At 39.5% G+C, this 14,389-nt stretch overlaps 1 protein-coding gene across 1 annotated transcript in view; it reads left to right on the plus strand.

The window, feature by feature from the left end:
• Positions 1-14,389, plus strand: part of LOC137369261 (low-density lipoprotein receptor-related protein 2-like) — a 102,450-nt gene that overhangs the window by 47,613 nt on the left and 40,448 nt on the right. The window contains 14 exon segments of the mRNA XM_068030209.1: positions 1,177-1,293; positions 1,384-1,509; positions 2,717-2,888; positions 3,280-3,507; positions 4,160-4,278; positions 4,368-4,507; positions 4,994-5,135; positions 5,640-5,786; positions 7,052-7,174; positions 7,850-7,972; positions 11,186-11,554; positions 12,428-12,550; positions 12,631-12,753; positions 13,576-13,692. Coding sequence (XP_067886310.1) covers positions 1,177-1,293; positions 1,384-1,509; positions 2,717-2,888; positions 3,280-3,507; positions 4,160-4,278; positions 4,368-4,507; positions 4,994-5,135; positions 5,640-5,786; positions 7,052-7,174; positions 7,850-7,972; positions 11,186-11,554; positions 12,428-12,550; positions 12,631-12,753; positions 13,576-13,692 — 2,169 coding nt within the window.

A 14,389-nucleotide genomic window follows, 5' to 3' on the forward strand; every position in this document is an offset into this window, starting at 1 on the left:
ATCAGCAAATTTAGCAACCATACTTTCAGTCCCTTCATCATCCAAGTCATTTATTTTAATTGTAAAAAGTTGAGGCCTGAGCATTGATCCCTGTGGCACATTCCTCATTTCATGCCAACCAGAAAATTACCCATTTATGCCTACTGTTTCCAGTTAGCTAGCCAATCTTCTATCCATGCCAATATGTTACCCCCTACACAATGAGCTTTTATTTTTCCACAATAGTCTGGTACTTTTATCAAATGCCTTCTGGACATCTAAGTACAATATATCCTCTGGTTCCCCTTTATCCACAGCACATGTAACTCCCTCAAAGAACTCCAATAAATTGGTTAAACGTGATTTCCCTTTCACAAAACCATGTTGACTCTGATTACCTTGAATTTTTCTAAATGCCCTGCTATAATGTCTTTAATCATTTCTAACATTTTCCCTATGACAAGCTAACTGGCCTGTAGTTTCCTGTTTTGTCTCCTTCCCTTTTTGAATAAAGGAGTTACATTTATTTTCCAATCGAACAGACCCTTTCCCAAATCCAGGGAATTTTGGAAAATTAAAACTAATGCATCAACTATCTCTCGCCACTTTTAAGACCCTAGGATAAAGTCCATTAGGGTCCGGAGACTTGTCAGCCTGCAGTTCCAACAATTTGTTCAGTACCACTTTCCTGGTGGTTGTAAATTTTCTTGGGTTCCTCCCTCCCTTCCATTTCCTGACTTTCAGTTAACACTGGGATGTTACTTGTATCCTCAATAGTGAAGACTGATGCAACATATCTGTTCAATTCATCTGCCATCTCATTATCCATTATTAATTCCCCTACTCACTTTCTATAGGACCAATGCTCACTTAAACTTTTTTCTCTTTTAAATATCTATAAAAACTCACTATCTGTCTTTATATTTCTAGCTAAAGTACAACTTGCATTGCTTATTTAAGCAAAGCTTGCCTCCTGTCTCCAGACAAGATGCAACAATCTCAGACATTCTTAAAATTATGAATGCACATATAACAAGCTAAGTGATGTAGCCTGTTTTTGAAGTTTTCAATTTTGTATAGTGCACTATTTTGAAGACTTTAGCAAATCTACTCAAATGCTGCATTAGGGGGCCCATGAGTATTGGACTGTGCTGGGGGAGTGGAGACATTGACATTCTGAATTTCCTGTCTTGGCAGATGTGAATGAATGTTTGGTGAACAATGGAGGCTGCTCTCACATCTGCATTGATCTCTTGATTGGTTACAAATGTGGATGTCCTGTAGGTTTTCAATTGTCTGCAAGGACCTGTGTAGGTAAGTTGAGTTCCTAAAAACAGGCTGATAGAAAATGAGTCACCTTCAAAGATTAAAGTGAAATTGTTCCTCTAATTTTTTTCTTCCCAGACATAAATGAATGTCAAACTCCTGGAACCTGCAGTCAAATTTGTATCAATTTAGAAGGGAGCTACAAGTGTGAATGTCACCAAGGATATCATATGGATCCAGCTAATGGGGTTTGCAAGGCAATTGGCAAGTACAACTCAGTTGCTTAAACTGAAACTTTGATCAAGGCAACTTTTTTAATTAAAAGCTTCTGGGCTGAAATTTACTCTTGCTGTGATCGATGGCTTTGGAGCTGCCATGATATTAAATGCAGCAGCTCATTTAAATGGCTGGGGTGGACTGCCCACCTGATGTGGTGGGGTGGGTGGTGGTCCATCCCCAGCAATGGTGTCCGATGCCATCACCATTTTTAAAAAGGGGCTTTGAGCCCTATCGTTACAATTGTAATGAGTGATTTGGAAAAATTAAATGCTTCTAACCTCCTCCCAGCTCAATAACCATTTAATTCATTCCTTGCTGTCTTTTCTCACCACCTTGAAATACTTAGCTTGTGCACCTGACCTTCCCCACTCCTCAGTTCACAAACTATGCACTTTACCCTGTCCTACTGTCCCCTAAACCAATCAGATGAGTTTGATCCCACTTCTCTCACCACCCCCCTGCAGAGAAACTTGCCTGCTCCCTCCTCCCCACCAGTGTCCCACCTCAGATCTGGAGGTGTAAGAGTGCCAGCCACTGGCCTCCATATCTGAGGAGCTGGATAGTGGGAGTGAGTAGGACATATATTTATTTACATTTATATAAATATTTAGATTTGGTTCCCACTGCCAAGCAGCAGGGCCACCATGAGGCCTCCATACTGCTGGCTATATGGGACCAGGCCTTCCCAGTGTCTAGGCCCGTGCTGGGCCTCTGGAGGTATTTTCTGACGTGTGGGTGTCCTTTTTCTTCTCCCCTGACTTGGGGTTGGGGGTGTGATGGGGGGCTGTGAAATCCAGTCCTTTATCTCTACCTACCCTGTAGGTATTCTTTGTCTGCAAGCTTCAGTATTTATCCAGATTCAGCCTGAAATAAGTCTTGGGAACTGGATCTCTGGCCTCCAATGAATAAATCCGAGTATATGCATTAATTTATCTGTGAATGGTACCTTTTTAAAATATTTTGTGGGGTGCAGGGAGATCAGCTGCACTTTTCTGACTGAAATATACAGCTATATGTTGAAGCAGAATTTCTGCAAGGTTTTGTATGCAGTCTGAAATTACTAGAATTGTAGTATGCTCAATTTTTGGACTTTAAATGCTCAACCTATTTCTAAATGTGGATGTTTAGTTGCATTGGGATTTTGCTTTTAAGCATTCTTGGCTCTAAGCTGATTTTTTTTAATGGTGCATAGGAAAAGAACCTTATTTGATCTTCACAAACCGCCATGACATCCGAAAGCTAGGACTGCACCACCAAGAGTATATTCAGGTAGCTGTGGGGCTGAGAAATGCTGTAGCCCTGGATGCTGACATTGCTGAACAGAAAATCTTCTGGGCTGATTTAGGCCAGCAGACAATTTTCAGGTAATTAATCCAGGATTTGTGCTCAGTACTTTAATGCTAAATGCCTTGTACTCGTGCAGCATTCGGATCAAAACTGAGTAATACTTTAGATTAACATGTGGCGTGCTGGATGCAGACAGAATTTCGGATTCAAAAATATTGTCTACTAATCTTTTATAGCAATCTTTTCCTCATTGGCATTCCTATTCTTGCTTTCTGATTCTCACTTGGAAAAATAATTGGATTCCATAGTAACACCAGCTGCAAATATCCTGCCATAAATTGCTTAATTTTTTTTGTATAAGCTATTTTAGGCCTGTTTTATAAGGGGGAAGTAACTTACTGTTCTTGATTTTACCAAATCTCTAAATTTGAGTGGATGTCTTAAGACAAACGATTTCATCCTGTTTAGTGTGTCCATCAACCCTAAGTGGAAAAACCGAGCTGGTATTTCTATAGTGGTCAAAGATATAGGCATCCCAGTGGGAATTGCTGTGGATTGGGTCTACAAGCACCTCTACTGGACTGATCGTGGTACTAAAACTATATCTGTGGCTACATTTGATGGAGCCAAAAGGACAATCCTCTTTGACACAGACCTAAAGGAACCTGGCTCGATAGAAGTTGATCCACTATCTGGGTACAGTAATTCTACTTTCCATAATTTTAGTATTCATGTCAATATATTTAGTGCTGTGATTTAATGTGAATTTGATATTTTAAAAAGGTTTTCAGGTGGCTACAAAAATGCTAATCTCAAACGGTGTAAATTACGTGTTGGCACTGCCCCTTGAGCCTTCTCGTGCATAATGAAGTTATTAAATAGCTTTGAATATTGGGTGGTGTGGAATTGAAGATGGACATTGGGAAGTAGTACAGTTGGTATAAGAACATTGTTGGAGAATACTGATATCCAAGTGAAAAGCAACTTCCATAAGTTAATAGTTGAGGACTGAATACACTGTTCTGAAAACATTTTTTAATATGCAAGCTAGAAAGGGATTTGAAATTGTATTCAAAACTTTCTAAAATGGTTTGTTAGCCATTAGATGGTATTTTAATTGAACATTGGTTAATGCTCATCCGTAGCACTTGCTGGATGTGATTACCTACCTCAACTGATTTCTGTAACACTAAGTTGGATTGACCAAAGGATGACCAACAATTCTATTCAATATGAATTTGCTTTTAGTTTCAGATGTAAACCAGTTTTTCTAAACTTGCAACAAAGCATTGTTTAACTTTAATACTGCACTGTAGATGGCATCTTTTTACTCTTGCCTTTTTTAAAGGTTTGTTTACTGGTCAGACTGTGGTGAACCAGCAAAGATAGAAAAAGCAGGAATGAATGGTGTGGATCGGCAGCTCCTGGTTATTAGAGACATTCATTGGCCAAATGGCATTGCACTTGGTAAGCAATGATCTGTTTCTTTGAAATCTGCTTTTATCCCTCTGCTGAAACCTGACAAACATTGTCTTTTTCCCCTCCCCCCCCCCCAGATCTGGTGAAAAGCCGTCTCTATTGGGTTGATTCAAAATTGCACATGTTGTCGAGCATAGATCTAAATGGTCGGGATAGAAGAACAGTGCTGCAGTCACAAGAATTCCTCACTCATCCTTTTGCTGTTTCAGTATTTCAGGTGAGATGGAATGTTGGAAATCCTTTGAAAAGATATTGCATGTAAAATTGATTATAAAAATTAGTCTAACAGCATTACAAAACAACATTGTGGGGAAATTTTTATTAATTAGATTTCCCCCTCATGTTGACTCTCGAACCTAGTCATGAATATTCTGTTCAGAAAAATGTGCTGCCAAATCTCCATAGTGGGGCAGAGGCATTGATGCATGTATTCTAATTCAGAAATGTTTAAACTGAGCTTTTAAGTGATGCAATTACAAAGAATATGCACCTTGGATGCTTTGTTCCCTATTGGTTATACTTACTGTTTGTGTACACATTTAGAGATTATGCTGACCACTTTAGATTCAATTGCTTCTGAAGACTGTGCTGATTTGGTATGCAAATTTGATTCAACTGTACAAGGGCTCTGCCAATTTCTCATTAACTTGGGAATGTGTCACTAGAAATATTTTTGCTTAACCAGGAATGATTTCTGTTCCAGGATAGTGTCTTCTGGATTGATGAGGAGAATGAAGCCATCCATAAAGCCAACAAATTCACTGGAGCAGATCTAGTAACTTTGGTCTCTAATCTGAATGGACCTCAAGATCTCATTGTTTATCATGAGTTAATGCAGCCATTGGGTAAGCTTGGGCTGTCTTTATACAATAGTCTTTTGTAAATCAAGATCCCCCCCCCCCCCCCCCCCCCAATTAAGAACATGAGCTTTCTACACTTTATCCAATATTGTGCTGCTGTCCTAATTTGTCAAAAACCTTTTAATGGATCTATTCTCAGTGGACCTGGTAGTGGGTCAGGAGGAATGAACATCCTATTTGTCCCTTGAGATTTTAGTACCATTTTTAAGGAACCAAATTTGTGGAAATATTGCAGCAGTATTAAGATCACCACAATGAGGAAGTTGCAAATGGCTTTATGATCAGTTAAGATGGGAGATTTATAAATCCAGTGCAGCATTTTAACAAACAGATTAGACTATGAAATAGGCAGCATTTACAAACTTTATTCATTCAAGCTTGATGTGCAATATCTTGGAGGTTGCCATTTTTGAGTTAGGCAATTTGATTCTCATGTGCTTCAATATCTAATTTTAGAATGGCCAGTTAATCTTAATATTCTTTTAACAGGAAGAAACTGGTGCCATGTGAACTCAAATAATGGAGGCTGTGAATACATGTGTGTGCCTGCTCCTCAAGTTAGCAGTTACTCAGAGAAATCTACCTGCATGTGCCCATCTGGAATGATCCTAGAGGGTGGACAGTATTGTAGGGCAGGTATATATGAGCAATGTCCTTCTAATAGCTTGGGAAAGTCAAAGTAAGGAGATTGGCTTGTAGTCTGGAGAAGTAGTGACTTGGAATAGAAGTCTTGTAGAGGTGATGATTATAACACTTTCCATGTGTTAATTCTGAAACATAATTTGCATTCATCTTGGGTATATAAAATCTAGATAACCTGAATGTATTCACAATGCAAAATGGTATTTTGTTACTATTGGATTGGGGTAATGTAAATATATAGGTCTTTATCCTCCACTTTTAACTAAATTTGTCAACATGGTTATGGTATTTGGCATTCTCTATTTCCATCTTGATGTACAATTCTTGAGGTCACATCCGTTCTCTTCCTCCTAATCTCTGCCACTCAAGCCTTGCTCTTGAGTAAAGCAGTGAAACTTATTTGTTATCTACACTTTTTTTTCTTGAAGTGGGCATCCCTGGCAAAGCCAGCATTTGATGCCCATCCTAATTGCCCTTGACAACTGAGTGGCTTGCAAGTCCATTAGAGGGAAGTTGAGTCAACATTGCAGTGGGTCTGTAGTCATTTGCAGGCCAGACCAGGTAACCATGGCAGATTTTTCCCTATAGGACCAGATGGATTTTATGACTATAGTTTCATAGCCCCATTACTGAACAGCTTTCAAGTCCAGATTTCTTTATTAATTGAATTCCATCAGCGACTTTTTTTTTTGGTATGTGGGTGTCCCTGGCTAGGCCAGCAATTGTCCATCCCTAATTGCCCTGTACCTGATTGGCTTGCTAGCCCATTTCAGAGGGCAGTTAAGAGTCAACCACATTGCTATGGGTCACATAGGCCAGACCAGGTAAGAATGGCAAATTTCCTTCCCTAAAGGACATTTGTCAATGAGTTGGGTTTTTAACGACAATCAACAATGGTTTCATGGTCGTCATTTTAGATGAATTTTTATTTCCAGGTTTATTAATGGAATTCCAATTTCACCATCTGCTGTGATGGGATTCAAACCCATGCCCCCAGAGTATTAGCCTGGGCTCTAGATTACTAGTCAGTAACATTACCACTATGCCACCATCTCGTCTCCCCACCCACTCCCTCAATCTATTAAAACCTCAGTTATAAGAATGCTACATTTAAATGAATTTCTGCAAACTGACTTGTTCAATTTACAGGTTGAGTTTTATAACTGTACTGACCAGTCATTGCTTAAGGTGGACAAGATATAGTATAAATTTTTCAGAATAAAAGGTATGATTTTAACACTCTTGCTTCTATTCACTAGATAATATGACCTGTAGGTCATCAGACTTCATGTGCCGCAATGGACAATGTGTACCTAATAAATGGCAATGCGATGGTAATGCTGACTGTAAAGATGGATCTGATGAAAGTCCAGAAATTTGTCGTATGTATCCACTTGTATCTAACTCGTTCATCTAAACGTGTTCACACATCATACTCTATTCAATTGTCTCAATGGAAATATTTTAAATGATTTCATTGCTTATAGCTTTTTGCCTCTTGGTCAGAATATGCATGTGACCTTTTTTCCTAATTGGTTTTTAAAGGGTCAATACTTAATCAAGCAGTAGAATAATTTTTTGACTTGCATGTGTAAAGTAATAACTGCAGCAGGTTAAATACTACATAGCGTTCAAATGACTAGAAGTGAGAAATTTAGTACTGACATTACTCAGTTGAGTAGTCAGACTTGTGGCACATGACCACATACTGAGCTATGAGCTTTATTTCTAGCATTAGGTTCCAATGCTAATGAAAATTCTGGGTATTAGAAATCCACAAACTGATAGTGTGTATTTCTATCAGACTGGCAAACAAGTTAACATTAGGTATCGAACCTTCTGACTGGATCTTGAAGGGTCTATGTCAAAAATGTTAACTTTGTCATTCTCTTTCCAGATGCTAATGGATCTGCTGTTAGCAAAAATATATTGTACCAGAAACTTTATTTGGCCATGTCAGTCAGTCAAAAACAAATTGCTTCTGCTTCTATTTGGTGTACATGTGCTTTTCTAAACTACCTAATAACTTGGCACTTAAATAATTTTGGCTGTTTCAGATATGAAAATTTGTCACATACATGAAATCAGCTGTGGCCCTGGATCATCTCAATGCATTCCAGTCTCTTGGAAATGTGATGGCGAAAAGGACTGTGATAATGGTGGTGATGAGGAGAATTGTGGTAATGTGGCTTAAAACAAACCTTTTTCTGCTGTCCGCATGGTGCCCCTTGAGAGTAGGGAAAGATGTTTTTGATTTCTTTCAAACATATGCTCCCATGAACTGAAATTTGACCCATGTAAACTATCTAATATTGGAACCATAAGATGATTAATGAGCACTATCCCAAAATTGGGATATGTTAGTGTGGCCTACCCACTGCATACTCTAGATCTCCATGCTGATGGGATATCCAATGGCCAAAATGTTATCTTGCGCCAGTGGCCCTGCCCACCAGGGGAGAGCCCACCTCCAGGCCTGGAAGCCATGCTATAATTTTGCAAAAAAACAAATGCTAGAAACGTTCAGGTCTGGCAGCATCTGTGGAGAGAGAAGCAGAGTTAACGTTTCAGGTCCATGACCCTTCAGAACTATATAATTTTGCAAGGTTGAGGCCCTTAATTGGAGTCGGTTGGGACTTCTGCCCCTCAGATAGGAAGTCTGACTTTCAAGAGCTGCCAGCCAGAGGGCCAGCAGTACCACCAGGAGTGGTGGCAATCGCTGGGACTGCACCCAGGAAAAAAAGACAATGGACATCACCCTTCAATAAGTGGCTGGGGCCCAGGTGAGGGGGGTGGAAGTTGGGCAGGAGGTAGCTTTAGAGGGTTCACCTGTCTTGTGGGGGAGGGTGTCTGATTAGGAGACCACATCACCCCCACAAGGAGGCAACAAGGTATTACTGGGTGGCCAGTAGTGGAGTGGAATTGTTGCATGTTACTTTAAATTTTAATTTTCAACATTCTATCACTTTAAAAATGCAAATACTCCCAAAAGCTTGATGCCCTTAAAAATGGCACCTGTGCAGTGGCAGTGGACACACCCTCTGTCATTAGGAGCTGCTGCTCTGCCCATTCCATTTTAAATGAGTCTCGCACACAATATTTTATGGGGGGGGGGGGGGGTGCTCAGCACATTAGTGCCTGAAGACCATCTTCAAAGCATGCCACAGCAATGTGCAGCATGCTAACCAAATTCAGCCCATAGATTTAATTGGGCAAAAAGTGGCAAAAGGATTTTAATATAGAAAAACATGAAATCGAGTACTTTTTAAACTGTTACGATCAGATGAAGGGGTCTGAGGCTCCTGTCTCCTCTGGTTTGGCTGCAACAGGGTGTATCTTTTAAGTCATTTTAGTTTACCACCTCCAGTGAGGCCTTGCTCACTGTTTCATTTACAATTGCAATTAGAGTGCAATAAGTCAAGTTTCCTTTTAAGAAGGATGTAAGTTCATTAACTTCATTACTCTAACTGGTTAAAATTACTAAAATACACTATGTATTCACACACATACAAATAGATACTGCAAGAATTGGGAGATTGAAATAGAGTTGGCAATAAATGGAGTACAGATACTGTCCTTTGTGTCCTTTAATGCAGTAGTTCTTTGAAGTTAGTGTCTGGAAGTCCTTGCTGGGGCCACATGCACAAATCCAGGCTTGCTTCTCTGGTACCAGAAGAGACTTTGTAGTTTTGAAGTGTAGAAGCTGCCACTGTTTTCCTGGGACTTTGCTGGAGAAAGAGACAATTGTCTTCCTCTTGAGGTTCAGAATTAGTCGGTTTCCTTTCTGAGGCACAATTCAAAAGCCCTAGTCCTAGACCAACTGGCAGGTCATGTGAAACAGCAGCTTCTAGAGGGTTGTGGGATTTCAGTCTGTCATATTTGGCGGGGGGTGGAGTTTGGCTCATGTCAAAGGTATCTGTCTTTTGATTTACTCCTGTTGACAAAACCAGTCTTGCTAATTGACTCAGGAGCACTCCCATTGGCCCTATTAATTCTCTATCAGCCCTTGTCTTCTCAGAATGCAAATGGGCATTCAGTAAAGTTTCAAGCCGTGTCCCATATGACTAAATGTTTCCATTTGACAGGTGTGATTTCTGTCACAATTGTGAAAAGCTAGAAGCAGTGGAGGCTGAGATTTCAGGGTCTAGGTACATAAATCATGTCGTGAACAAGTACAGGAAATGATCAAAAAGGCTAATGGAATGTTGGCCTTTCTATCTGGAAGACTAGAATACAAGGGGGTGGAAGTCATGCTTCAGCGAGCCAAATCCCTGATTAGATTACGCCTGGAATACTGAACAGTTCTGGGCACCATACCTTAGATATATTGGCCTTGGAGGCAGTGCCATGTACATTTACCAGAATGATTATCAAGAGTTCAAAGGAGTATTTACACAAACTAGTTGTATTCTCTACCCCTTAACCTTCTAAATTAACTTCATCAAAAGTTAAGATGGGAGCTGAGGCAGATTGAGAATTTCTGCTAGTTGAGAATTGAGGACCAGTGAACATAGCCTACAAATTAGAGCTAGACCTTTTCAGGAGTGAAATTGGAAAAACTCTGCTTGTGTAAAGGGTGGTGGGAATTTTGAACTCTTATGTTTTGAAGTCCAAGATTGGATTTGTTAAAGGTATTGAGATAAGAGGTGGGTATATGAAGTTAGGCCACAGACAAACATGATCTCCATTGGCAAAACAAACTCAAGGGGCAAAATGGCCTTATTCCTCTTTTATTAAATTCCTTCCCCATTCTCAATATATTAGCGTTAAAATTGATTCTGGCCAACTTTGCTACATGTTCGAGAAAAATGTGCACAAATTTCAAACACTGCTTAATTATTGCCGTGGGGCACCTTTTGCTACCTCATTAGTGGAGTTTTTAATTATTTTAAAATCTACTCCTTGCTGAAATAGTTAACTATCAGCAATCACTTCAGGAAATTTTAATGCTGTGTCTATTGTGGAACTGGATGACAATTGCTCTAAATCCTGTAGCAGGTACAAAATTGTTTGGATCTTGGGCTAGTTCTAATGGAAATCTAATTTTGCCATTCAAACTGTGTTGCAAATGCTTAGTCACTAGACAGAAATAAAGTCTTAATAGAGTGGCAATGTTCTACTGCTTGTTAAATGATTGATTACAAAGTAAGTGCCTTTTGAAATTACTCCAGGATAGAAATGAACTATTTGAAATAGTAAATTTTTTAAATAAAAGCAAAATACTGCAGATGCTGGAAATACTCCACAGGTCTGGCAGCATCTGGAGAGAAGCAGAGTTAATATTTCAGAAAATGTTAACTCTTTCTCTCTCCACAAATGCTGCCAGACCTGAGTGTTTCCAGCATTTCTTGTCTTTATTCTGGTTAACTTTTTGTCTATTGATCATTTTTCAGGTGCTTCTACTTGCAGTCTATTAGAATTTACCTGCTCCAGTGGTAGATGCATTTCCATGACTTTCATTTGCAATGGTGAAGATGACTGTGGTGATGGAAGTGATGAAAAAGGCTGTGCACCAACTTCGTGTGGCCCTCATGAGTTTCAGTGCAATAGTTCTGAATGCATCCCCTCAAGTTGGGTGTGTGACACCAATGCTGATTGTGCTGACCAATCTGATGAATCTGCAGACCACTGTGGGCACATCCATCCTCCTCTGACCTGTTCTCCAGATGCAATTCAGTGTGGCTCAGGTGAATGTATCCATGTTCGCTGGTACTGTGATGGAGATACTGATTGCAAAGATGGAAGTGATGAAGTCAACTGCCGTAAGTGGTCCAACCTTTTGCTGCTTTAAGTATTTAAGAGCAGCTTCCTGTTCAGCTCTGGTGTTCTTAGTTGTGATGTTGGGAGGTGGTCCAAAGAACATAGTAATAAGAGTATGCTATTTAGCCTGTAACTTTGTGTGTGCGTGTGATCTGACTAATCCATTTCCTCCTCCATAGTTCTTGATCACTCCCCTTTTTCTCTGGTATTCCAATAATGAACTCATTATGCCTCCTAACTTACTGTAATCTACAATCTTGGATATACAGCTCCAATATTCCTTCATTCAAATCATTGACATGTATTGTAAAAAGATGACGCCCTAGTACAGATCCCTTGGAAAAATAATTTGTTACATTTCACCAGAGTACACTCTTTATATCCTGTCTCCCTCCTACCTCATTAATTACCAACCCATGTCACAAGGTTACCTCCATTTCTGCTTTAATTTTTTGCTGCTAACCTCTTGTGGAACCTTCTCGATTTCTGGAAGTCCCTACTGTAAAATCTATAAACACTCCCTATTCAGTATGTTAGTCACTTCCTCAAAATTGAGGTAGATTACTTAGACATGACCTAGTTTCACAAATTCACAGACTCTTCTCTCAGCTTGTATTTGTAATGTTCATAGATCAATCCCAGACTAATAAAATTATAGCAACAGAGGTACAAAAATGAAACTCAGATTGTCTTAATCCAATAAGTGAGTTTCAAAAAGCTGTCCTGAAGAGGACCAGAACCTTTTTTTTTTCTGCAGATGGGGCTGAAGCAGATCAGTATTTACTGCTTTCAGATATTTTAGATCTGTTTTATGCTAGTAGTAAATCTGGATGGAATACCTAAGTGAGCATGCTGTTAAACTTTCTGCTTTTTAGCTCCTCAAACATGTAGACCAGATCACTTTAGATGTGGTGGTGGTGCCTGTATCCTTAATGACAGGAAATGTAATGGACTTAGTGACTGTCCTGATGGCAGTGATGAATCAGGCTGTATAAATGGTAAGTGCACAATATCATTTAGATAAGCTGGGCTGGGGTGGCTTAAGTTGTTTTCAAATGTTTTTCCTGTCTTTCTGCAGCTACAGAGTGCACAGGACCCACTAACTTTAAATGTGGAAGTGGAGAATGCATAGATATAACAAGTGTGTGTGATCAGCATCAAGACTGCATGGATTGGAGTGATGAACCTTCCAAAGAATGTAGTAAGTTGTGAATTAGTTATAATGCAGACATGAAAGGTTTTAATTCCTGGTGTGCTGGTTTAAAACTTCCTTGCTGAAAGATAAAACCTTGTACAATGTGGTTCTAGGTAGTAATTTTTTGTGCCGACCATTATAATTGATTTTTTGAAATGAAAGTTTTTCCTTTGTTGAATTTACCTCTGTACAAAAAGTACCTAGTAAACAAAGTATATTGGAATCTTGATTTCTGATCTTTATAACCATTTCTGATGAAAGCAAGTGGATTAAGCCTGAAGATTGGGTGTGATTTAAGAATTAATGTAATACAGTACAATTGCTGACTTTCTTTAAACTAGTATTAAAGTTGGGCACAGTAAAATTCAAATTGGCCATATTTTTTTGGTTAGTATAAAGCTTTCACTTTGAGCTCCAATGCAGGATAATCTACCAAACATAACCTTTTAAAACCTGCCTTCCAGCTGAATCACTAATTAAGCAACAAAGCCACAGATTACATAATTTTGAATTTGGTGATCAACACTTTGTGGAATTCGTTAAACATTTATGTTCCCTACACTGACTTTGGTATCTCCTCACCTGTGTGGAGGTGCATGGAGCTGGTAAGACCAACTTTAAATCTGTAGGGTGTTTTATTGAAAGCACATTAGGACGCGATGGTTGCACTACAGAGTTTGACTAAGTCAGCTTGGTTTTGTAGCTTATTAATGAATCCCGTATGTGTGTGTGTGTGTGTGTATATATGTTAAGAGGAGCTATATTCTGGCAGAAGTAACTTTTAATTCTGGGAGATGAATACTAAAATGATTTCATTCTTTTCCTCAGATGTGAATGAGTGCTTAAAGAACAATGGTGGCTGCTCTCACGTCTGCAAGGATCTGATCATTGGCTATGAATGTGATTGCCCTACTGGTTTGAAGTTAATTGATAAAACCTGTGATGGTAAGTTGACCTCACTGTTCTACAAAGAGAGTGACTCATTTCATAGATTCAAGGGATTATGGGCCCTGACAACATCCCAGCAGTATTATTGAAAACTTGTATTCTGGAACTAGCCATGCCTCTAACCTAGTTATTCCAGTATAGCTACAATGTGGAAAGTTGCCCAGGTCCACAAAGTAGGACAAATCCAATCTGACCAATCCAATTTACCTGCTTCATAAGGTCAGAAGTGAGGTTGTTGTTTGATTTTAACCATGCTTATTACTATTTACTACTCCCAATACTGAAGCAGTCGGTGTCCATATGCAGCAAGGCCTGGACAACCAGGCTTGGGCTGATGAGTGGCAAGTAACATTCATGCCACATGTGCCAGGTAGTAAAAAAAAAAAAAAAAATCTAACCATCTCCCCTTCACATTCACCACCAACATGCTGGGGGTCCCCATTGACCAGGAACTCCACTGGAGCAGCCATATAAATAGTGTGGTTACTAGAGCAAGTCAGAAGCTGGGATTTCTGCAGTGAGTAACTCTCCTCCTGGACCCACCCTCTAACCACAAAGCCTGTCCACTATCTAAAGGCACAAGTCAGGAGTGTGATGGAACACTGTCCACTTGCCTGGATGAGTGCAGCTCCAACAAGACTCGAGCTAAACACCATCCAGGACAAACTTGAATGGCATCTCATCTACCACCTTC

The sequence above is a fragment of the Heterodontus francisci genome, chromosome 4 (genome assembly GCF_036365525.1).
Source record: "Heterodontus francisci isolate sHetFra1 chromosome 4, sHetFra1.hap1, whole genome shotgun sequence".
Lineage (NCBI taxonomy): Eukaryota > Metazoa > Chordata > Chondrichthyes > Heterodontiformes > Heterodontidae > Heterodontus > Heterodontus francisci.